At 42.2% G+C, this 26696-nt stretch overlaps 1 protein-coding gene across 1 annotated transcript in view; it reads left to right on the top strand.

Moving 5' to 3' along the window:
- Positions 1-26696, top strand: part of LOC117513414 (carcinoembryonic antigen-related cell adhesion molecule 2-like) — a 290345-nt gene that overhangs the window by 253121 nt on the left and 10528 nt on the right. Inside the window, exons 10-15 of the mRNA XM_034173599.1 lie at positions 3033-3077; positions 3185-3219; positions 3359-3395; positions 15083-15117; positions 15253-15289; positions 20076-20177. Of these exons, the coding sequence (XP_034029490.1) occupies positions 3033-3077; positions 3185-3219; positions 3359-3395; positions 15083-15117; positions 15253-15289; positions 20076-20177 (291 nt within the window). The remainder of the gene's footprint in view (positions 1-3032; positions 3078-3184; positions 3220-3358; positions 3396-15082; positions 15118-15252; positions 15290-20075; positions 20178-26696) is intronic.

Genomic DNA, 26696 nt, shown 5'->3' with positions numbered 1-26696 from the left:
TCAAAGATGGCGGAAAGCAGCAAGGAGTGCTATGATTTGGACCATTTCAACCGCTGGATAGTTGACGATTTAAAGCGTTTTTGTAAGCTCCGCGGATCGCCTGTTACAACAGGACTGCGACAGAAATGGAAGGAAGAGCTGGCTGCCCTTGCGTATGCTGCATCGGTACAGAAACTGCCGTTGGTGCTGACAAAGGAGAAAGAGAGAGCTGTTACTGAAAATGACTATCAGTCCTTGTTCATAGTTGGAGACAAACAAATTTCTGACCCCTTGAAAGCAACTGACGGATGGTTAGACAAAGTCCAGGGTCTGAAACTGTGGATATTGCGGAATATTTGCTAAGCAGGGATGAGAAATCACTACTCCACCAGCTTTGTAATGACTACAAGGAAGGTGGGTCTCACATATAACCTCTTTGGTGTCACATTTGTTTTGATAAGTTGACAGACATACAGTGATATGTGCATGCATGCAGTTTGTTTATAGAACATGTCAATATTACAATATTACGCACCACGTCATTCATGGCGCGACATTAAAGTCATAAGCCGATGCACAAAAACGGCGCCATCAACCGCATTATAATTTGGCACAGTTTCAGGCTATTGACAAAATAAATGTGTGCAAGAAAGTTACAATTTTAGTCCATCTTGTACGTCCGTCTGGATCTTTCTTTTCTGTGGGGAAATTGTGTAGAATGAATGGAGGTTTACAACCACATTTCTTCTTCTTTCCGTCTTTGGGTGGACTCGGCAGAGCCTTGCAATCGTGTGTTTTCAGCCACCTTTCAAGCCTATTAATTCCGTTCAAGCATTTGAAAACAGCACAATGCGCACCTGTCATTATTGTATGCGTCGCTTAAGGCTTAAAGCCTTTGAAACAATCCTTGTAAGCCTTAACTTTCACAGTCCGCTAACGCTACAGTATACGAAATTCATTGGTAGCGGTGTGTGTTTGATAGCTGAAATTTTTGACCCTGTTTGACCCACGCATGCGCAGATGCGTTGTGCACTTCTCTTATTTTCCCCTGCCACCCAAAGGCACATGGAGGCGACCCTCTCATCTACCGGAGAAAACTCCAATGTAGCAGTGGTTGCCCAGGGAGTCGTGAGTATCCCCACCCCTGCCCGGTGCCTGACACCCTGGGCAACTCCAGAGAAGAATAAGGTCCAATGCCTATCAAGGAGAGTGGTTCCAGGTCCAAGGCTGTGCGGCGAGGCCCACCAGATATAACTGGTAACGCTCCACCTCCCACGCAAGCTCCGCGCAAGCTTGATGTACTGCATGAAACACTGTGACCTTAACATTTAGATCATAAATTTGTGCACGTTTTGCATCGCCATACATTAGTTAGGGGAAGGTTGCTTCACTCTGGAGTGCTACAGTAATTTCCACAGGCACTGAGTGTCACATACTGCAGCTCGTTTGCACTGTGTAACACTGAAACCTTTAGATCTCAGGAGCTAAGCAGAGTGGGTTCTGGTTAGTACTTGGATGGAGACCTCTTCAGCAGGCCCAAGGAGTGTAATATCGTACATGGCTGTGTAATATCGTACATCCGGAAAACAATGTTGCAATGTTTCATAAAGCAATCTAATCTTTCAGTCAACTCAACTTACTTAGTCAAGTACTATTGGTTATCCAACATTATTATCACTTTACCGAGGCGTTGCTAGGCTGGTATCGTAGATTTACGTCGACGCTATCTGGCTATACCCGCCCGCTGTGCGTAAACAAATGACGTCATAATGTGCGCAGCCCGAGAACTGTCTGCAGAGGGGGAAAAAAAAACAACTAAAAAGGCGAGAAGTGTGTGTTGGTCCCAATATGGATATTCCGGATGATTTTCAAATGGATAGTACGACAACAGCAGCCATGAGCAGCCAGCTTGATGAGGACGCACTGGCAAAATTTGGAGAGTAGCGCGCGCCAGCCGACACGACAAAAGTTAAAGTGAGCCAACTTTTTATGTATCTCAGTAAAAAGCGATAATAATGGAAATAACATGCTGTTGTCGTGCGGTATGCATTTTCTGAGTCCCTCCATTCATGAACAGTCACCCAATGACAGATATTCGCCCTTGTCTAACTCGGGCGAATATCTGTCATTGCTGGCGACTGTTCATGAACGTCAGACCTCTGAAAATGCATACCGCCCTCCAAAAGCGTGTTATTCTATTATTATTTGTCTTATCACCATTTCACATCGATGGCTAAAATTTTAGTTTGGCCATCTTATGTGAGTCAACAGCTTTCACAGGTATAACGCACTCGTGTGTGCTGTTTCCTAGAGATGGATCCAATGTGCAACAGTTTTTTTTTTTTTTTTTTCTGGGTTTGTTGTCATCATCAACTATTCAGCCTTTGTTTTGTTCACTGGCTTTATGAACATTTTTGGACCCATACAAACTGCTTAGCCCTTAGCCTAGTAGTTTCACAATTCAGTTTCTTCTTTTACACTTCCGTCAAGCCTTTTTGTGCACACAGCACTGCTCTGTGTAACAGTAATGCTAATATGAGAACTATCACAAATACATCCTGACAGTCATCATCTTCTGCAACCATGGCCAAAAGCAGAGGAAGCTCTCCTTTTGAAGGAATACGAGTGATGTCGGGGTGCTCGTGAGTGTTCCATCAATTGTTGGTACCTGATAGCTGCCATTTTTTGAGGTAACTGAAGTTTTGTTGATTAAAATAAGATTAGCCTCCACCATTCCAAACTAAAAACTTCAGTCAGGTAACGCAAAACATTAGCTGACAAAGTGCTTTGTACAATGACGAACGTAAAAAAAACAAAAAAACATGGTCAACTAACTGAGTTTATTTGACTAAACAAGATTAGACTGCTTTATGAAACCAGGCCCAGATCTTCAATCGGGCGTGTCTCCATTATCAGGTCTTTTAATGTGGTCTGTTAACAAGATGATAGCATTTGTTGATTTTGGAGTTATTGTCTGAACAATGTGGTTGGGATGGACGAACTCGCTCACCTACTCATATCTTTTTGCTGCCCAACCTCTGTGCTGTTTGCAGGTTTGCAGTGCAGGGAATATTTTGCAGTAAATTAACAAAATCACAGTACGTAAAAGTTATTAAACATGATCCATTGCAATTTACATTTCAGTGTAAAGCTGTTGTGATGGGAAACATTACACATGTAACTCACTTCATACTTGTCTCAACAGTGATTCTTCTAAAGGAAGCACTTCTGAAAACACAAGTAAGTTTCTGAATAATTTCTCAACTGATATTTAAAAGCAAAGAAAATTAAATAAATGCTTGGTCTTTTTTGCATATGTTTGTGTATATATTATGTGCTCAAATCTTTTTCATCAAACTTTATTTGTTTTGTTTCAAAGGACATGATGGGATGGACAACAGACCCAATGAAGAGATGTAAATTCTTTCTTCTTTTCCTCACTCATTCTTTGTACCTCAGTTATGTGTTCCTGTGTTTGTTACCTTCTACAAACGCACACGTACTCACTTTTTACCTAAATTTGAGCAACTTTTGACCGCCATATAAACTTAAATTGCCCTTTATCATCCTTTTTGCTGTTTTCACCCCATAACTCCAGAACATTCAGTCACAGATAGTCCAGACTATACCTTTTTGGAATCTTTATGATCAGACAAATATATGTTATACCTTTCAATATGATTGGAACATTTTAAAATTTAATCCCTGTGAAATTGTTCATTGACCCCTGTGGGTCATTGGAGGGCAGCTCAAGAATGCATTGACATCTGAAAATAAACAATAGTTAATTTAGAATATGTGTGCCACATTTAGTGTTGTTATGGCAAAATGAACAATTGTTAGGGAATTTTTAGTTAAGCTGCACCACGAGTGAATTGGAAATTTAAAAATTGTCTGTAGGTGTACATGCTGCTGTGAATTTGTTTGTCTGTCTATATGTGGCCCTGTGTTAGGACAGAGTCCTGTCCAGGATGTACCCTGCCTCACACGTTATGTCTGCTGTGACTGGCTCCAGCTCCCCTCCACCCCACTGCCACTTAATTGGTGTAAGCAGGTCGAGAAAAAGGATGGATGGATGGATCGATAGATATACCAAAGCACATTGTTTTTTGTGTAGCCCCTCTTTTTTCAATAATATACTGACACAAGACTACCACAAGTTATTCAGACTGCTAAAAATTTTAAGAAGTCTGCCATCTTCTGCCATCTGTTGACATGTTGCACTTTATTTCTTGGCTGCTTGAGAGGCATTTGAGCACTTTGCTTCATGAAACACTGAGCTTAAATTTGGATCACAACTTTACAGATTGTCCAAAAGGTATGATTTGGACTATCTATGGCTAAATGTTATAGAGTAAAAACAGCAAGACTGGTGACAATGGTCAATTTCAGTTGTTGATGGGTCAAAAGTTAAAGTTACTTCAATTTAAGTAGAAAGTCATGCAAAATATTGGTTGAAGCATCACCATTTGAAGGATTGTTTCAGTTATCTGCTGCACTTGCCATGCATAAGTCATGTGCTTTAGTGTCTATATTTTTGCTAACAACTGGACAGTATTTGTGCCTTGGTGTACTGATAAGGGACTTTATTCATTATCTATGTCAATAAAATTAATAGTCACTGACTTACATTGAACACTGGGGAAGTGATGGTATAGTGGTACAGTGTTGGGCTTCAGACCACAGGAACCTCAGTTCAAACCCCAGCATCACGGGAAAAGCACTAAGAGCCCTTGCACAAGGTCTTTAATCCCCAAGTTACTCCTGGTGTGTAGTGAGCAACTTGCATGGCACCACCGTGACACTGGTGTGTGAGTGTGTACGGGTGAATGTGAGGCATAATTGTAAAGCACTTTGGGTGTCTGATGCAGATGGAAAAGCACTATATACATGCAGTCCATTTAACATACTGGCCAAAATACTTCAGAAACATACCAAATTCAACACAGCAGACTCTCTTGGCTACCATTTTGAACTTCTCTCCAAGGCCAAAGACAGTGGGAGCCACTTGTTGGACAAGTGACGAACCGAGGGGGTGTTTGTCTTTCAGCAATGGAAAACCTATTGTTAAGTAATACCACTGACATCATATTTTGTGCCACATTTGCAGCAATAGAAAAAATAATATATAGAGGGCACAGCGTGCTTATCATTACTTCCAACATTTTAAGTTGTGTGAGTCCTGATAAAGCTGATAAAACAAAAATACATCGTAAAATACGAGTGCATCTGAAAAATGCACAAAAGATTGGCGGATTGATCCACAATCAAGATGTAACATCAGACACTGACTATTACCTGTCTGAAACAGGGGCGTAGGCAGAAATCATAAAATGGGTGGGCCCAGAAAAATCAGACGGGCCCAACCTTTGGGGTTGTAGGTAAGGTGTAGGTATTATAATACACCGTTTGAAAAAGTATGCCTCATTTGGACATCATGAGCACACAGACGTGACACGGCAGACACAAGTACTCTTCATGGATAATGCAAGCTGCAGTGCAGCCCCCCCCCCCCCCCCCCCCACACACACACACATTCAGTGCAAGTCTGGTAGTCTACTTGGCTCGGCCTAAACCCAAAACGTCAATAGATATTTAAATAAGACATTTTTTCAAAAATGAATTCCAAGTTTAATGATGAACACATCTCAGCCAACTGCACAGATGCTGTGTGCACAGTTACACAGACGCAAAGTGTCAGACACAAGCACCCCATGGACAATGCAAGCATCAAAACAATGCTTAGTCATGTAAAGTCCTTTAAAATAAAAAATCAAAATATATCCACAACATGAAAACAGGTTGGCTCGGCGGCCAAATTATGAAATTGATAAACAATGGAAACCATGGCTCGGCGGCCAAATTAAAAACCATCAGAACGGACACCAACATGATTTGTGGCAGTTGCAATATAATATTAACAATTAGGCCTATTTAGAAGAAAAAGTAATTAATGGTCTCACACTTACATTTGATGAATCCTTTTAATGCACAGCAGGAGACGACGGGGTTTTTTGTTGAACTCTCTTATCACGTCATCATAGTCCAACGATTCAGACAGTTCTCTTTCAAGGGAAAGCACAGAGAGTGCATTCAGTCTGTGAGTCAACATGGATGTTCTGGTGGATGTTTTTATTTGATTAACAACAGAAAACAGCTGTTCAACAGTGCATGTTGTTATTGGGATTGTGATAAGGGCCCGCAGAAGACTATTTATTTGAGGAAAAATGTCATTCGGGCAAGAATCAAGAACTTCCAAAAGTGATGGAAATACGCTGCCCTGCGCCAGCTTCCTGTTCAAAAGCTGAACGAACACTGCATGTTCAGGGCCTTCGACTGCAATTTTTAAGTGTCCTGTGACAGGTTGCAGTGATGTTTTTTCACCAAAGGTGCTCAAATGTGGTATGCAAGCAGCAACTGCCTTCATAAAGCCGTATGTGTCGTCCTTGAAGCGGGTGTTCAGTTCCATAAGCTGCCGATCCAGTACATAGATCCATATTCGCTTAAGGTCTACCTTGTCCCTCACAGGTGCGGCTTTGCCCATGCTACATTCGACCTGCGTATCAGCAAGCTTTGCTGGTAACTTTCGCTTTCTGGTGCCTCTTACATCCCAGCTGACGATGTCATTTTTCTTACAGATGTGTCGGTCAGGTCCATTACTTTGTTAAAGCAACTGTCATCATTCCGGAATTGGGTGTAAGATTCCTTAAGGGCTTCGAGCAGATTAATGCAGTCTGTAACTGATATTGTGGAAGACTGCAAGCCCTTAGTGGCATAGTCGCTCATGTCAAAGAACTGGTTAAACATGACTAACAGAAAGACGAATTTCTTCGTTTGCATCTGCTGCAGTAATGAGTCGGTATCAACTTTGGTGTTACCGGAGCCGGACTCCGAGTACTCGGCAAGCGTCTCCAAAATGCAATCCAAAAGTGTCAGGACTTTAGTTACTGCGCCTGACCAAGAACTCCACCGAACAGCACAAGCTCTGACGAGTTCCAAAGTTGGTTTCCCCGGACGGAGTTGTTTTTGCACCTCCATGAATTTTGCATGCCTGTTTGACCCCGTCATGAACGAATGTATATTATTAATCACGTCATAAAATGTAGATAAACCGGGGGAAACCTGTGACACTGTGGAGAGCACCATGTTTAAACGGTGAGAAGCACAGTGCACGTATGTTGCATTTGGAAAATGTTTTTTCAGAAGCACCTGTACCCCCCCTTTATGGCCTGACATAACTGATGCCCCGTCAAACCCAAACCCAACACACAGTGCATGATCAAGCTGAAGTGGCTCCAAAACATCCAGAATCTTTGCTGATATGGCATTTGCGCTCATGTCGCTAGTCTCGACAAAGCCCATGGCCCTTTCCTTTAGCTGGCCTTTGTGAAGGTATCTAAGGCACACTGCCACAAGATCCCTTTTGGACAAGTCTTTACATTCGTTGGCCAAAATTGTGTAGTATGTGCCTGCCTCCTCTTGCAGTTCTGCCTTTATTTTCCTGATAACAAGTGATGTGGCAATTTCCAGTATTTCATTCTGGATGTCAGGGCTCATTGATGTTGCATTCCCAGGCAATTCATCCAGACATTTTGCCATATCTGGATGAAATTCCGTAATTAGTCGAAACAATTCCAAAAAGTTGCCCTTGTTTAAAGCTTCTTTGTTTTCACGATGCCCACGCAAGGGAATGTCTTGTTTTGCACAAAATAAAACAAGCCTGATTACAGAGTCCATATGCTCCTCTGCACTATCGATCTGTTCCCTGCATCCTGGTTAAGCTGGTTGACGATGTTTCCTAGTCCTTGGTGGCTTTGCTTGTAGCCCTCAGCCCGAGCTAGCGCTGCAGCATGAGCCCTACTAGCCTCATGTTTGGTGCATGAATGGGAAATGTGTTTCCAGTCCTTAAAGCCAATTTTATTGAATCTGTGTTCGATGGCAGCCTCTGGGAAATGGCGACATGGTTTGCAGAACACAGCATCCCTCGAAATACTGTATTCTAGCCACGGGAATTATTCATACCACAGAACATCGAAGCTTCTTGCTTTGCCTGCTATGGTGGTGGCCGTGAATGAAGTGAGTCTTGGTCGAGTGGCGGGCTCGTTTATACCAGACAGGTCTGAGGGGACATCGATAGCCTCACTGCTGCTCCTGGCCACAGCCGACTCTGAAATTATGAACGAAAATAAGGCTATGATAAATAACGATTCGATTATGCCCATCAGAGTTCAAAGCTGCAGATGAGACCTTCATCTGGTCCCGAGAATCCAGCATAACATCACCTGCTTCTAAATAAAAGGCTCTTTCAACAGCAACTGTTTCATTTTATATTTTAACAATAAATGAACGGATCATTAAAAATGTCCACGAAATCAAAGTCAAAAGACATTTGCACAAGTAGAAGCTCTACACTTATTGTGCTCAAATTCACATTTCAGAAATGATTCTGTCCTGATAACAACATTAAAGGCAATTACATATTTTGGCGAAATTACAAGTTGAAATGACTATATAAAAAAATCATCATGAGGTTTATGTCACAGAAACCCTACTTTACAATCACACTGCAGTCATTGTTAAATTATTTCCTGTTGCATTTATAATAAACATTTGTATTTATTTACAGTGTCTGTTTTTCTAGTTGAAATGAGATATAAATAATCTACCAGACTTAAAAAAAAATGTACAAATTTACATGTTATTTTGTCTAAAAATAAATGTCAGAGGTTCCTTATGTTAAACAAGAAATTATCTAATCTGAAATAACAGGTGGTTTTAATTTGCAGATGAAAGGTTTCTAAAGAACCATTTGTTGATTTATTTAGCTATTTTAATTACAAGTGTTTTAAACTTTTTTTTAACAGTAATCAGAAATTCTGAGGTAACAAACAACAACAAAAAACATTTAGAAGGATTTTTCTTCAGAAAACTGCTCCATAAATGAGCAGTCCTGTCACACGTTAATGTTTTGTAGAGATCAGTGGTTTCTAATCTACACCGATCCATTTTGTATAGATCAGTGGTTTCTGCCACTGCGTCACGGCTCAGAGTGTCGAAAGTTGGATTGGAATGAACTTTGACTGTGTCAGCCTGCTGACAAGCGGCAATGCGCGCTCCCGTTAGAAGCGTCGGTTTAGGTCGGCTTTTGACGCGACACTTCTGACGCATCTAAAAAGCAACGCGTCTCATTGAAAATAATGCTTTTTAGACCAATTTTTGACGCATCTGACGTATTCAGTGTGAAAGGCCCATTAGCTTTTAACATATAGGCATACCTTGGCATGGAAGAGAAGGTGCTATTGCTGTAGACTGGAGTGCTGCTGAGGGTGAGGACGATTCCGAAACATCGGTATCACAGTTTGCCACCTCCGATTGAGAAGAACAAGATGGGTCGCTCTCCAATTCATGCTGACGCCCACGAACAACAAAATTCAACAGACTTGTTTGCTTAGGCATTTCTTGACTTTCTGCTAACACGACGAGCCTACATGGTGTACCACAAATGTCCGACGCTTTGAGAGATGTTGAAGAATTGTCACGCAATTACAATCTGATTGGCGTTTCAAGATGTAGCATAAGCATTACGCCACTCAAAATTGATACTCTGAAAATGAATTAATAAAAATCACAGAAGATGAACCAGATTTTTTGGACAAAATTTATTAATTGTCGCTCAGTGCTAATGCAATACCATATCATAGAAATACAATGAGGCAACAACAGGTGACTGTCGAGTGTCGACTCAGCATTCTCATTGGATGGGGCAAGCCTGGCTGACAAGTGGGCGGGCCCAGGCCCATCCAGGCCCACCCTTGGCTACGCATATGGTCTGAAAGTCACTCCACCTGTGTTCACGAATGGAAAGAATAGAATCCATGGTTAGATTCGTGTCTTGAAGACCATTCTCACGCTGTGTTGGGATTCACTTCTGCAGTCTGTCCCAGAGGCACGCAACACAAAAAGTAAATAAAAACAAATAAAAAACCTCCCACTTTCTTCTTCAAAATATTATCTTTGGAAAATCTGTTGACCCAATAAATATCACGAGTCATGCGACTACATCCTCCTAAACACATTTTAACTAGTTTGACATATTCACCGTCAAAGTCCACAAAAAACACTGTAGGAAATTCATTGTTTCCCATTCATTTCAACAGAGGTCCTCAAGGGGCATTACCCGACATCAGGGGTATTCAGCTGATTCCAGAAAGGGCTGAGAGGGTGCAGGTTTTCTTTGCAGCCACCCACTCCACCAGGTGATCTCAGTGATTAACATCACATGGAGCAAATGGAATTAGTTAAAAAGTAAAATCACCTGGTGGAGTTGGTGGTTGCAAAGAAAACCTGCACCCTCTTGGCCCTTTCTGGAATGTGTTGAATAACCCTGGCCTACATGATGTCATCAAAGTCTACATTCCTCACAGCTTCATGTTTCTGAGCGTAATCAGCAAACAGTGATATCAGGCTAAATTCCCCATGTTTATGATTTCAATTCTCAGGGCACACTGCACCAAAAATAAAATGCAGTCCATCAATAGTTTCATAATTCTTTATTTATTTAGAATACTCAGCTCATTTGACAACTCGGGCACATACGGTGTGCAGCCAGTACATCCTGAGTGCCAGTCCCAAGCCTGGATAAATGAGTAAGCTTGTATCTGGTGCATAACGTGCCAAAAAATTAAAGATGCAGAGTACAAATTGAAGTTCCATTCTGGATGGCCGAGGCCTGGGTTAACAATGACCACCACTGGTGCTGTTGACCAAAAGGGTGCTGACGGAAATTGGGCTACTGCTGAATGAAGAAGAAGAAGAGGAGGAAAGCTAGAAGGGTGAAAGTGAGAGTCGGGACTTTAAATGTTGGCAGTATGACTGGTATAGGGAGAGAGCTGGCTGATATGATGAAGAGGAGAACGGTAGACATATTGTTTGTGCAAGAGACCAAGAGGAAGTGAAGTAAGAGCAGAAGCATAAGTGATGGGTTCAAGTTGTTGTATCATGGTGAGGATAGGAAGAGAAATAGTGTTGGGTTTGTTTTAAAGGAAACGTATGTTAAGAGTGTGTTGGAGGTTAAGCAAGTGTCTGAAAGGGTAATGAATGTGAAGTTGGAAATTGCAGGGGTGATGATGAATATCATCAGTACATACGCCCCACAGGTAGGTTGTGAGATGAAGGAGAAAGAAGATTTATGGAGTGAGTTAGATGAGGTGGTGGAGAGTGTGTCCAAGCATGATAGAGTGGTGACAGGAGCAGAGTTCAGTGGGCATGTTGGCAAAGGGAACAGCAGTGATGAGGAAACAATGGGTAAATATGGGATCAAGGACAGGAATGTGCTAGCGCAGATGGTCATTGATTATGCAACAAGGACATAAATGGTTGTGGTACTTTAAGAAAAGGGAGGAGCACAGGGTGACATACTCGTATAAGAGTGGAGGAAGATGCACTACATTCTTTGTACAACCCCAATTCCAATGAAGTTGGGACATTGTGTAAAATGTAAATAAAAACAGAATATAATGATTTGCAAATCCTCTTCAACCTATATTCATATACACCACAAAGACAAAATATTTAATGTTCAAACTGATAAATTTTATTGTTTTAGTGCATATATTTGCTCATTTTGAAATGGATCCCTGCAACACATTTCAAAAAAGCTGGGACAATGGTATGCTAAACAGTCCGGGGTTTCCATTGTTGTATTTTGCACTTCATAATGCGCTACACATTGTCACACAATGGGCGACAGGTCTGGACTGCAGGCAGGCCAGTCTAGCACCCACACTTTTTTACTACAAAGCCACGCTGTTGTCACACATGCAGAATGTGGCTTGGCACTGTCTTGCTGAAATAAGCAGGGACGTCCCTGAAAAAGACGCTGTTTGGATGGCAAAATGTGTTGCTCCAAAACCTGGATGTACCTTTCAGCATTGATGGTGCCATCACAGATGTGTAAGTTACCCATGTCATGGGCCATAACACACACCCATACCATCACAGATGCTGGCTTTTGAACTTTGCGCTGGTAACAATCTGGATGGTCTTTTCCTCTTTTGAGGATTTCCAAAAACAATTTGAAACATGGACTCATCATACCACAGCACACTTTTCCACTTTGCGTCGGACCATTTCAAATGAGCTTGGCCCAGAGAATGCGGCGGCATTTCTGGATGTTGTTGATGTATGGCTTTCACTTTGCATGGTAGAGTTTTAACTTGCACTTGTAGCGACAAACTGTTTTAACGGACAATGGCTTTCTGAAGTATTCCTGAGCCCACGTGGTAAGATCCTTTACACAATGATGTTGGTTTTTAATGCAGTGCCACCTGAGGAATCGAAGGTCATTGGCGTTCAATGTTGGTTTTGCCTTGCCGGTTACATGTAGAAAGTTCTCCAGATTCTCTGAATCTTCTGATTAAATTATGGATTGTAGATCATGGAATCCCTAAATTCCTTGCAACTGAACATTGAGAAACATTGTTCTTAAACTGTTGGACTATTTTTTCACACAGTTGTTCACAAAGTGGTGATTCTTGCCCCATCTTTCCTTATGAACCTGTTTCCAATTAACCTGTTCACCTATGAAATGTTCTAAACAGGTGTTCTTTGTGTGTTCATCAACTTTCCCAGTCTTTTTGTTGCCCCTGTCCCAGCTTTTTGCAGGCATCCATTTCAAAATAAGCAAATATTTGCACAAAACAAAAACGTTTATCAGTTTGAACATTAAATATTGTGTCTTTTTGGCGTATTCCATTGAATATAGGTTGAAGAGGATTTGCAAGTCATTGTATTCAGTTTTTATTTACATTTCACACAACATCCCATATTTATTGGAATTGGGGTTGGAGGAGAACCAAGCTTAAAGAAATTGGAGACTGTAAGGTGGTGGCAGGAGAAAGTGTAGCTCGACAGCACATGGTAGTCTGTTGGATGACTTTAGAAGTGAAGAAGAAGATAGTGAGAGCTTAACAAAGGATCAAATGGTGGAAGCTGATGCAGGAAGACTGTTGTTTGAAATTCAGTGAACAGGTGAGAGAGGCACTGGATGGCAGAGAAGCAATTCTGGACAGCTAGAAAAGTACTGCAGATCTGATGAATGAAGGAAATGAGAGAGAGAAAAGGCTGGATGATGTGGAGAGAGTAAATCTGGACGTGTAAGAGACTGGTAAGGATTAAGTGATGGCAGTTATGAAGAGGATGAAGAGTGGAAAGGCAGTTGGTCCAGATAACATTCCAGGAAAGAGATTGCAGTGGAGTTTCTAACTACATTGTTTAATAAAGTCTTGGAAAGTGGGAGGATGCCTGAGGAGTGGAGGAGTGTGCTGGTTCCTTTTTTAAGAAAAAGGGTTATGTACAGAGCTGCAGTAACTACAGGGCAGTGCAGGACATGTCCAAGGATAGACAGTCATGAGATGCACAGTAGGAATGACAGACTCATTCAAGGTGGAGGTGGCATTACATCAGGGATCAGCTTTGAGTCATTTCTTGTTTGCTGTAGTGATGGACAGGTTGACGGATTACATCAGACAAGACTCTTGATGGAGTATGATGGAGATCACAACATTATGATCTGTAGTGAGAGCAGAGAACAGGGTGAGTCTAGAGAGACAAAGATGTGCTCTGGAGAGTAAGGGAATGAAAATCAGTAGGAGCAAGACCGAGTACATGTGTTTGAATGAGAGGGAGCCCAGTGGAATAGTATGGTTACAAGGAGTAAAGGTGGTGAAAGTAGATGAGTTTAAATACTTGGGGTCAACTGTCCAAAATAATGGAGAGTGTGGTAAAGAGGTGAAGAAGAGATTGCAGGCAGGGTGGAGTGGGTGGAGAAAGGTGGCAGGAGAGCTCTATGACTGAAGAATATCTGCAAGTGTGAAGGGGAAAGTTTACAGCTATGTTGTATGGCTTAGACTAGCGACAGTGGCACGAATGAAAAGACAGATGGCAGAGCTGACAATGTTGTGATTGTCTTTGGGAGTGATGAGAACGGACAGGATTCGGAAGGAGCATATCACATGGGCAGCTCAGGGATTTTTTGATTGAGGTAGTTTGGACATGTGCAGAGGAGAGACACAGGTCATATAGGGTGAAGGATGCTGAGGATGAGGCCACGAGGAAAAGAGGGAGGCCAAAGAGGAGGCTTGTGGATGTGGTGAGGGAGGACGTGCAGGTGGTTGGTGTGACAGAGGACAGGGTGAGATGGAAACGATTGATCTGCTGTCACGACCCCTAACGCCAGCAGCCAAAGGTAGAGGAAAGAAGAGTCAGCTCATTTGATATTTTATTTACTCGTGATACACTTTAACATAGTGGAGAGTTAATTAGCATCATTATTCAAATTTTAAAAATTCCATTATTAAATATATATATATATATATATATATATATATATATATATATATATATATATATATATATATATATATATATATATATATATATATATATATATATATATACTTAATTTTCAACCAAGGCTAAAGGACACCACCATTTTTCATTCAATTTTCATTTGAATTCATCATATTAAAACTGATAAACAGGGATTTTTTTTATTGGCTTAATTTTTCAGAATGCCATTCTAAAACATGTTTACACTGATTACTGACCTGAAACAACAATTGCATATCTTTTGAGGATTTATCAGACAGGATACATAATTATCAATTACTGTGAAAAGACCAATGGATTTCCAAGAAAAGCAGTCTTGTATTTAGAATAATAAAATACACAGGCAAAACAAAGTTGCTGTATGCCTTGAATCAAAGTTTGTCAATGCAATAAGGTTTGTAACCATTTTATGTTTGTTTAATTTGGTGAGTTACAAGATGAAAACATTTTGTGTTTTACAGTTATTGTCCAGACAGTGTGACTGGGATGCAGTAACACAGCCACCCACTCATTTACATTTTTGTTGTCCAAGCCCTATGCTGTCACCAGTACAGGGAAGATTTTGGCCTAAATTAACCAAATCCCCTATATATATATATATATATATATATATATATATATATATATATATATATACATACATGCTATTTGTATTATGTTAGGCTGTTGTGGGTGATACTCGAATACATAATTTGCTTCTTACTTCTCTCAACAGTGGTTCTTCTATCAGTCATACTTATGAAAGCTTAAGTAAGTTTCTGACAAATTTCTTGATTTGACATTTTAAAAGCAAAGAAAAATACATTCGTACATACACACATTCTTTCATTTGTTGCATATTTGTGTAGAATATTGTTTCCTGAAATATTTTGTTGTGTTTTTCAGGACATGATGGAATGGACAACACAGCCTATGAAGAGATGTAAATTCTATCTTCTTTTCCTCACTCACTATGTACAGTTGTGTTCAAAACAATAGCAGTGTGTTTAAAAAGTGAGTCAAGCTCAAAATCCGTATCACAACCTTCATTTACATACATGCAAATGCATTGGGAACACTGCACTTTCTATTCCAAATTAAAACATGAAAAAAATGTATCCAATTTATTAATACTTTACTTCATTACTTACATTCAAACAATTAACTATGAAGAAATCCACTTTGCATCCCTTTTGACAAAACTTAAGTGGTCCATTGAAGAGGTGGTTCTGATCACTGGTCCGGTCATCTGGTTGGTGGATCTTTGTGGCCTTAGCTTGCCTGTCAATGGGGTTGAACCGCTGGTTTTCCCCAGTGATACCAGGCATTGTTTTGACTTGGTTTGCTGGCAGGACAGGCTGATGGTTCTGTGGGTCTGTCAGTTGGTTTAAGTTGACCCACAGATAAAGGTTTTCAGTGTTTGTTCTCAAAAGATACTCTGGTGGCTTCCAAAAACTTGTGAAAGACCAAATCAAAGTCTTCATTTAACTTAAAAAAGGTAAAGTTTGATAGCCAACATTGTAAAGTTACAGGAAACAAAAAGGAAAAATGCTTTTAGCAAATTCACTGTTAAGGGAAAAAACTCGGCAAGGAAGTTACGTATAAAAGGCAGGAAACCTGACTTAAACCTTACAGGGTTTCAAAACTGATGCCTCAATGCCAAAAGTGATGAAATAATGAAACAAAAGAATGAACAAAGAGCTGCGTGGTAGCATTTAGCTAAATTTAGGCTAGGCCACTTGGAGCCTGTTCAGCCATGAAGAAAAACCAAGAAACAAAGAAAGTAAGAGGGTAAGAGAAAGAGGTAAGAGAGTGGCTTTGTTCTTGACCTTTTAAAGCGGACTCTACGTCACTCACAGGGAAAATCAGAGAAACTTCACATTTGAAATACATTCTGTTCTTAGGCTCGTTTCCAGGTGAATATGATTAGAGTTCCCTAAATACATCCAAAGAACAAGCAATTGATTACAGGAAAATACACTCAACAAAAATATAAACGCAACACTTTTGGTTTTGCTCCCATTTTGTATGAGATGAACTCAAAGATCTAAAACTTTTTCCACATACACAATATCACCATTTCCCTCAAATATTGTTCACAAACCAGTCTAAATCTGTGATAGTGAGCACTTCTCCTTTGCTGAGATAATCCATCCCACCTCACAGGTGTGCCATATCAAGATGCTGATTAGACACCATGATTAGTGCACAGGTGTGCCTTAGACTGTCCACAATAAAAGGCCACTCTGAAAGGTGCAGTTTTATCACACAGCACAATGCCACAGATGTTGCAAGATTTGAGGGAGCATGCAATTGGCATGCTGACAGCAGGAATGTCAACCAGAGCTGTTGCTCGTGTATTGAATGTTCATTTCTCTACCATAAGCCGTCTCCAAAGGTGTTTCAGAGAATTTGGCAGTACATCCAACCAGCCTCACAACCGCAGACCACGTGTAACCACACCAGCCCAGGACCTCCACATCCAGCATGTTCACCTCCAAGATCGTCTGAGACCAGCCACTCAGACAGCTGCTGAAACAATCGGTTTGCATAACCAAAGAATTTCTGCACAAACTGTCAGAAACCGTCTCAGGGAAGCTCATCTGCATGCTCGTCATCCTCATCGGGGTCTCGAACTGACTCCAGTTCGTCTTTGAGTTGAGTGGGCAAATGCTCACATTCGCTGGCGTTTGGCACATTGGAGAGGTGTTCTCTTCACGGATGAATCCTGGTTCACACTGTCCAGGGCAGATGGCAGACAGCGTGTGTGGCGTCGTGTGGGTGAGCGGTTTTCTGATGTCAGTGTTGTGGATCGAGTGGCCCATGGTGGCGGTGGGGTTATGGTATGGACAGGTGTCTGTTATGGACGAAGAACACAGGTGGCATTTTGAATGCACAGAGATACCGTGACGAGATCCTGAGGCCCATTGTTGTGCCATACATCCAAGAACATCACCTCATGTTGCAGCAGGATAATGCACGGCCCCATGTTGCAAGGATCTGTACACAATTCTTGGAAGCTGAAAATGTCCCAGTTCTTGCATGGCCAGCATACTCACCGGACATGTCACCCATTGAGCATGTTTGGGATGCTCTGGACCGGCGTATACGACAGCGTGTACCAGTTCCTGCCAATATCCAGCAACTTCGCACAGCCATTGAAGAGGAGTGGACCAACATTCCACAGGCCAAAATTGACAACCTGATCAACTCTATGCGAAGGAGATGTGTTGCACTGCATGAGGCAAATGGTGGTCACACCAGATACTGACTGGTATCCCTCCCAATAAAACAAAACTGCACCTTTCAGAGTGGCCTTTTATTGTGGGCAGTCTAAGGCACACCTGTGCACTAATCATGGTGTCTAATCAGCATCTTGATATGGCACACCTGTGAGGTGGGATGGATTATCTCAGCAAAGGAGAAGTGCTCACTATCACAGATTTAGACTGGTTTGTGAACAATATTTGAGGGAAATGGTGATATTGTGTATGTGGAAAAAGATTTAGATCTTTGAGTTCATCTCATACAAAATGGGAGCAAAACCAAAAGTGTTGCGTTTATATTTTTGTTGAGTGTATTTCACCATGAAAAGTCATTAATAATTGAAGAAGTAACATTTGACATATGTCACAGTTAAAAGAAACTTTTGCTGAAAGAAAAAGTTAAATTGGAATGTCCTTTGATTAATTACCCCCGCAAGAAAAACACTGTAACTTTTCAACTTGGATAAAGTATTTTCTTTGCAATACAAAGTGGTTGTGTCCTTCCACTTGGTGGTGCTGTGGTTCTCTCAAGGGTGGTCACTTTTATGACCGTAACTAAGTTGGCTTTACTGATAAGGTTTTACCTGTGATGCATTGAAGATCACTGTGAAGACCTGCAGGTAATACTGGTCCCAGTGTTGCAAAAAAAAAAAAAAACCAACACAAAAAAAACATGCTCCATCGTTCATTATTTGGTGGGACCAGGTCTTTACAATTTTTTTCATTCTGGCGATTCTTCGTTACATTTGAATGGGGAGTTTTCCATTTTCCTCCACATCTTTCTGGTTTTCTTGCCATTGTAATGCATTTGAGATCATTTTAGCTGAGCAGCCTCTCATTTTGTGCACTTCTTCATATGTCCCCCTCCAAATCAACTTTTTAATCAAAGTATGCTGTTCTTCTGAACAATGTCTGGAACGACCCATTTTACTCAGATTTTCACAGAGAAATGCACAACAACCAGCATGTAGAACATTTGCTGCCTTCGTCCTGAAATAAAAGCCACCTGTGAGGGTGTAATAAGGGTCACAGAATAAAAAATGTAGACACTTTTATTTTTTTGAACAACCTAATATTACTTTTTCTTCACTTTCTGTAAAGTAATAACAAACTTGATCAATTTTCTTTATGTTTTAATTTGGAATAGAATGTACAGTGTTCACAATGTGTTTGTGTGTCTGGAAATAAAAGATATTATCAGGATTTTGAGCTTTACTCACTTTTTATAACACACTGCTGTTATTTTGAAGACCACTGTATGTCTCAGTTAATTGTTTCAACAAACTATTGTATAGTCAGTAAACCGTTTGTTGGGAAAGTGAAATGTACGGACCCACACCAGGGGGCGTAAATGAACGGTCAATAGGAATTCAAAATAAATGACAATTTATTATGCAAATGTGCAACACAACCAAATATGCTTGAGTCAATCAATAACCAAAATGGTGACGCGTGGGCAGGCCCGAGGGTAGGAGACGCCTATCCAGAGAAGAGCCAGGACCCACGAAGTTCCACCGCCAACGGAGGCCTGCAACACACCAGAGCCGCCAAGTCCTGATTTCCCCAGGTGGCCACCGCTCGTGGCTGTCAGACCCTGTACTGCTGGCAGGAGCTAAAACAGGTTAGGGTGGGTGTGTGAACACTCAGCACACAGTCAGCAACTCACAGAAATCCTTTTGGAGGAATAAATCCAGATACTCCCAGAGTGCAGAGGAAAAACTGGAGGACGTGCAGTGTCAGTTGTTACACTTAGTAAGTCAGAAGTGAGGAGTGGAGACGCCAACTCCTCCAACTTCCACAAACTCGGCTACAAGCTGCAAGTATAAGTCACAACTGCAAAGACTTCAGTAACAATGAATGTCCGTACGGCACAAAACGGCTGAGTTGGTTTACCTGCGTGGTAAGCTGATAACTCGGCAGAGTTTTGGTGTCTTTCCCAGGCTTTTATGGAGTGATGATAATGAGGATGAGAAACAGCTGACAGCCAGCAGAGCGCACCTGGTGGTGTCCAAGGAGGCCAACAGGCCCATGCACCCTAAGGGCCAAAAAGTGCCAGCATGGCAGGGTGCCATCTGGTGGTGGGCCTGCAGTACCTCCTCTTCGGCGGCTCACACAACACCGTTCAGCATATGTACACGTTACTTTGTGTATGTGAGAACAAAGTAAACCATAAGTGCACTTTTTAATAATGCTGGTTTTATTAACAGATTGTGAGGAATCAGGATTGTGAATGTTATATTATCCTCTGGCAATTTCTTTGAATGTAATTCTTTTTTTCTAGAAAACTTAAAGAGACACACATTACTCATCTTCAGATAAACAAAATAAGGCAACCGATATTTACAGTTGTCTGCACTTTAGTGATACAAAACATCTGAAGAAATATGACCACATATGTGCATTTTTCCCCTAATGTACCAGTTTATGTCAACCCTATTCAATTTTTTTTTTTCTTCATGGCAGAGGTCTGTCAAGGAGTGTGCACCATCCCCATGTGTCACAGCCTTCACCACTCTATGAAAACACTCTGGGTCCTGGTTGGCAACCACCAAGGCAGACAAACAGGTGCGTCCCACCAAATGAAAGTTGTGGCAGTGAGGTGAGATGTGTGTGTTCACTTGTCCTTTTTACTGGGGTCCTCAGCACTGAGACACCTGCACACTGAATCATGTCCAGAGAAATGTGTCACATGTCCTTAATGTTGGAGCTGATGTTCACTCACAATACAAGCTGTCCATCTCATCTGAGTCTCTCAACAACAACTAACAGAGTGTTAACAATACTGTACTGTGTTGTGAGAATGTTCTGGCTCCTTCTGTGTTGTCATGGTGTGATCTACTGCACAGGTGCCATGACAAAGCAGAAATTTTATGTTTTTCATGTTTTCTATTTGCTAAAGTTCTGGAAGATAAAACTGCATTTGAAATAATGGTATTTGGTTAAGAACATTATTTTTTTAGTCTGAATTTTAAATATTTTCTGCTTGCAAAATGTTTCTGTGAAGGCTCTCAGTTGTCCGGGTGTTTTCCATAGTAAAGAAGCTTGAATCTTCGACTGGACTGGGTTGCTTGTCGCAAGAACGTTTCGCTTCAAATCGCAGAAGCTTCCTCAGCTAAAATTCTTGCTCTGGTAGTCTGACTTCTGTCTTGACTCTTGTAGAGAAGAATAACAGAAGCCACAAAAGCTGGAGTTTTAAACCTAACCAGAGCCCTCCTACAGAGAGGCAGACTGCTATAGGCTAGTGACTAAACAATAGCTTTAATTAGCACCTATTGTGCTCTAGTTAGCACCATCCTAATGACAGGGCTGCTGTCCCTCCTAATGATGGGACGGACGCCTCTCCTGACGGCTCCCCTGACGACTCGCCTGATGACGTGAATGACTCATTACCATGAACAAAAGACTGAAACTGCTTTGACCTGAGTACCCCATAGTAAACAGGGGACAAAGCATGTCTCAGTCCACCTCCCCAGTTTAGGCTCGGTTTCAACTGTTTCACATAAAATGCCTCCTTCACTCCTCTCTCAAACCATTTCTTTCTCTGGCTAACTTCCTTGTCCTCAAACGTGTGGTTAGTGTTGTGTGGGCCACTGAAGAGGAGGTACTGCTGGCCCACCACCACCAGAGGGCGCCCTGCCTGGAGTGCGGGCTCCAGGCACCAGAGGGCGCCGCCGCCTCACGTGAGCAGCTACGGTGACAGCTGTCACCCATCACCTGAGACAGCTGACGGCAATCATCTGTGGGGTATATCAGCAGGACGGCACCTCCACCTCATTGCCGAGATATCGTTTCTACCAGAGAGGTAACGTATCGAAGCTACGGAGTGTATCTTTTTGGATTTGTGCTTAGTTTGTGGATTACTGTTCCAACGAGAGGTGGAGGTAACTTCCCTGCTGTTCAGAGTCCTGGGTGCAAACGCGCCCCCATCTAACTGTCCTTTGTTCCTCGCCAGCAGTACCAGGTCCGACACGCGGAGGCAGTGGCCACCTGGGAGTTCGGGACTTGGCGGCTCCAGTATTCCCGGGGTCCTGTGGCGGAGGAAGCCGTGTGGTTCCGGTCTTACCTTGGAGAGGCGTCTCCTATCTTCGAGCCTGCCCACACGACACTTTTGTGAATTGACTGTTGTCCATTGCTGTGATTTGGTTGTATTCGTTGTGCACATTCACAACAGTAAAGCTTGTTATTTTGACTTACTCCATTGTCCGTTCATTTGCGCCCCCTGTTGTGGGTCCGTGTTCCTACACTTTCCCAACAGTTAGTGTCTTTAAGGTGGAGATGAACTGCAGACTGAGGTCCACCGGCGCCCACTCTGCGGTGCTGGTATAGCCTTTTGTGTAACGGCTGCTTCGTCTCACCTATGTAGTGTTCGTTACAGTTTTCCTGACATCTGATAGAATACACTACATTGCTCTGTTTGTAACTAGGGATCCTGTCCTTAGGGTGAACTCATTTCTGTCTCAAGGTGTTAACAGGTTTAAAGTAAACTGGGATTTTGGACTGTCTGAAGATCCTTTGTAGTTTTCCCCTACTCCTGTTAAATAAGGGAGAGACACTCCTCTTTTTCTTGGCTCCGTCTCCTGTCTGTCTGGTCTCTTTGCTCTTTGAGACTTTTGCACTTTATCCATGGACCATCATGGGTAACCACATACTGTGAGGGCTTTCCGGACATGTTGTTGTTCTTTAGCCCTTCCCTCTGTAGTTGTGGGCACCTGTAGGACTCTGTGTTGAAGAGTTCTGATCACCCCGAGCTTGTGTTCAAGGGGGTGGTTTGAGCCAAAGAGCAGATATTGGTCAGTGTGAGTGTGTTTTCTGTAAACTAAATGGTTGTTTCTGGCATCCTCACGTGTGAACTTGATATTGGAGTCCACCGAGTTGATGTGCTCTGTAAAGGCCTCCACTTCCTGTTGCTTGATTGTAACCCATGTGACATCGACATATCTGAACCAGTGACTGGGAGCGATGCCCGTGAACGACTCCAAGGCTCATTTCTCCACTCGCTCCATGTACAGATTGGCCACAATGGGGGATACCAGAGACCCCATCACACAACCATGGATCTGCCTGTAGTAATTCCCCCTAAACAGGAAATACGTGGTGTTGAGACAGATCTCCAAGAGTTGGCAGATGTGGTTTGGTGTAAGTTTGGGCCTTTCAAGTAGAGTTGCATCCTCCAGCAGCCTCTGCCTCACAGCTGTGACGGCCTCTGCAGTGAGGATGCAGGTGAACAACGATGTCACATCAAATGACACCATAGTTTCATCTGCCTTCAACTGAAGGTCCTTGAACTTGTTCACAAAATCTTGTGTGTTCTCCACATGGTGGTCTGAGTTACCGACAAAATCCACTTGAGGTGCTTGGCCAAATTTTAAGTGATGGAATCAGTGCTACATACAATAGGCCTGAGTGGCATGTCCTGTTTGTGGATTTTGGGCAGTCCATAGATGCATGGAGTGGCGTCCCCAGGGTACAGTCTGTAGTATGCCTGCCTGTCGATGAGTCCCTCTTTCTCCAGGTTTCTCCATGATGGTCCATGGATAAAGTGCAAAAGTCTCAAAGAACAAAGAGACCAGACAGACAGGAGACAGAGCCAAGAAGAAGAGGAGTGTCTCTCCCTTATTTAGCAGGAGTAAAAAGGGGGAAAACTACAAAGGATCTTCAGACAGTACAAAATCCCAGTTTACTTTAAACCTGTTAACACCTTGAGACAGAAATTTGTTCACCATAAGGACAGGATCCCTAGTTACAAACAGAGCAATGTAGTGTATTCTATCAGATGTCAGGAAAACTGTAATGAACACTACATAGGTGAGACGAAGCAGCCGTTACACAAAAGGTTATACCAGCACCGCAGAGAGGGCACCGGTGGACCACAGTCTGCAGATCATCTCCACCTTAAAGACACTAACCACATGTTTGAGGTCAAGGAAGTTAGCCAGAGAAAGGAAATGGTTTGAGAGAGGAGTGAATGAGGCATTTTCTGTGAAACAGTTGAAACCCAGCCTTAACCGGAGAGGTGGACTGAGACATGCTTTGTCCCCTGTTTACTATGGGGTACTCAGGTCAAAGCAGTTTCAGTCATTTGTTCATGGTAATGAGTCATTAACGTCATCAGGAGAGTCGTCAGGGGAGCCGTCAGGAGAGGTGTCCGTCCCATCATTAGGAGGGACAGCAGCCCTGTCATTAGGAGGGTGCTACTAGAGCACAATAGGTGCTAATTAAAGCTATTGTTTAGTCACTAGCCTATAGCAGTCTGTCTCTCGGTAGGAGGGCTCTGGTTAGGTTTAAAACTCCAGCTTTTGTGGCTTCTGTTATTCTTCTCTACAAGAGTCAAGACAGAAGTCAGACTACCAGAGCAAGAATTTTAGCTGAGGAAGGTTCTGCGATTTGAAGCGAAATGTCCTCGTGTCAAGCAACCCAGTCCAGTCGAAGATTCAACTGCTTGCAGTAAGTTGGTGCTGACTTCCCTTGATGTATTCTTCTGAAAATTATGCACATATTTGAATGGTGGAGTGAAACTTACTCCTGGAAAGTGATTAAATTAAAATGTGGTTTGATGTTCCTGTTGCCAACCAGAGGTCAAGATTTTTGTAAATTTATTTTTTTTTTAAAAACAAACATGTCATCATGAGTACATAAGTATTCACAGCTTTTGCCATGAAGCTCAAAATTGAGCTCAGGTGCATCCTGTTTCTACTGATCATCCTTGAGTTGTTTTGACAGCTTAATTGGAGTCCACCTGGAGTATATTCAATTGATTGGACATAATTTGGAAAGGCACTTGTCTACAGATAAGGTCCCACAGGTGATGGTGCATGTCAGAGTACAAACCAACATGAAGTCTAAGGAATTGTCTGTAAACCTCTGAGACAGGAATGTCTCGAGGCACTAATCTGATGAAGGGTACAGAAACATTTCCACTTCTTTAAAGGTCCCAATGAACACAGTGGCTTCCATCATCCGATGGAAGATGTTTGGATCCACCAGGACTCTTCCTAGAGCTGACACCCCATCTAAACTGTGCAATCAGGGGAGAAGGATCTTAGTCAGGGAGGTGACCAAGAACCCAATGGTCACTCTGTCAGAGCTGCAGTATTCCTCTGTGGAGAGAGGAGAACCTTCCGTCTCTACAGCAATCCACCAATCAGGCCTGTATGATAGAATGGCCAGATGGAAGCCACTCCTTAGTAAATGGGACATGGCACTCCACCTGAAGTTTGCCAAAGGGCACCTGAAGGACTCTCATACCATGAGAAACCAAATTCTGTGGTCTGATGAGACAAAGATTGAACTCTTTGGCGTAAACGCCAGGTGTCCAGAGTGCTTCAAACCTGCTCCAGAGTGCTCTTGACCTGTGACTGGGGCAATGGTTCATCTTTCTGCAGGACAGTGACCCAAAGCATGCAGCCAAGATATCAAAGAAGTGGATTCAAAGACAACTCTGTGAAGAGCCCAGACCTGAATCCAACTGAACATCTCTGGAGAGATCTGAAAATGACTGTGCACTGATGCTCCCCATCCAAGCTCCCCATCCAACCTGATGGACTTTGAAATGTGCTGCCAAGAGGTATGTGCCAAACTTGCCAAAGACAGGTGCACCAAGCTTGTGCCATCATTCTTCTTGAAGAATTGAGGCTGTAATTGCTGTCAAAGTTGCATCAACAAAGTATTGAGAAAAGGGGGTGAATACTTATGTGCATGTGATTTATTATTGTTTGTTTTTAATACATTTGAAAAAAAATCCATGTTATCATTATGGAGTGTTGTGAGTAGAATTTTTGTGGAAAAAATGATTTTACTCCATTTTAGAATAAAGTTGGAACATGCAAACAATGAATGTTTGGGAGTTCGGTTGTACAAATATTTCATGTGTGTCAGGCTTCGAGGATGCGTGGCACAGACAGAGGTTGGACACAATATGCAGACTCTCAAGCAAGACGTAGGAGTAAAAAAGGACTGAATCTTTATTACGTGCTGGGATTCGGTACACTGGTAAGCAGTCCGAGTGGCAAAGGTAACAGGCAGGTGCAAAGCAAAGACATGGTTCAAAAACAAGCGGGGTTCGGTAATACATGCAGACAGAGTACCAGGGCTGAGGCAATAGATGAGTTTCAAAAAACAGAGCAGGGTCAAAACATGGCTTTGTGAAACAGGACTGTAACAAAGTTCTGGTGAACAAAGTAAAACGGGTTCAACAAACGATGGTTCTTGGTCAAGCCAGACATCGGCATGAATTTGACCAGCTGGCGCTTAATTTGGGTTCATGTGTTGTGCATCATATGGACAAAGTGAGGAATCTTGGAGCACTTTTAGGTCCTATGTTGTCTTTTGGCCCCTACATTAGAGACATTATGAGGACTGCCTTCTTCCATGTGCGAAACGTGGCAAGGATTTGTCCCATCCTGTCTATGGCTGATGCTGAGACTTTGATACATGCATTTATTTATTCCAGACTGGATTATTGTAATGTTTTATTTTCTGGCCTGCTGCAGTCTAGCATTCGGGGACTTCAATTGGTACACAATGCTGCTGCCAGACTTTTGACACAAAGTAGAAGGTTTGACCACATTACACCCATTGTGGCATCCCTTCATTGGCTACCAGTTTCTGCCACATCGGATTTTAAAGTCTTATTGTTGGTTTATAGAATTGTTCACGGACTGGCACCTTCCTACCTGGTGGACTTGGTTAAGCCCTACGTACCTGCGCGGCCCTTGCGTTTGCAGGGCGCAGGGCTTCTGTGTGTTCTGAGGGTGAACAAGAAGTCTGTGGGGTATAGAGCCTTCTCCTACCGTGGTCCGACTCTTTGGAACGATCTACTTGCAGTTATTAGGCAGTCTGACATGGTGGAGACTTTTAAATCAAGACTGAAGACTCACTTTTTTAGACTGTCTTATCATTAATCTAATTTGTTTTTTTACGTTTGCTTTGTAATTTCATTTTAATCTACTGTGTTTTATCTTTTTATTGTGCTTTTCTTTTTAAATTACTTTGTGTTGTTATGATTTGTGTGAAGCGTCTTGGGGCGACTTTGTTGTGAGTTACCTCGATATAAATTAATAATAATAAATTGAAACTGAAACGAGA

Source organism: Thalassophryne amazonica, chromosome 7, assembly GCF_902500255.1.
Source record: "Thalassophryne amazonica chromosome 7, fThaAma1.1, whole genome shotgun sequence".
Lineage (NCBI taxonomy): Eukaryota > Metazoa > Chordata > Actinopteri > Batrachoidiformes > Batrachoididae > Thalassophryne > Thalassophryne amazonica.
The sequence above is the reverse complement of the archived record's forward strand: the minus strand, read 5'-3'. Positions and strand labels throughout refer to the sequence as shown.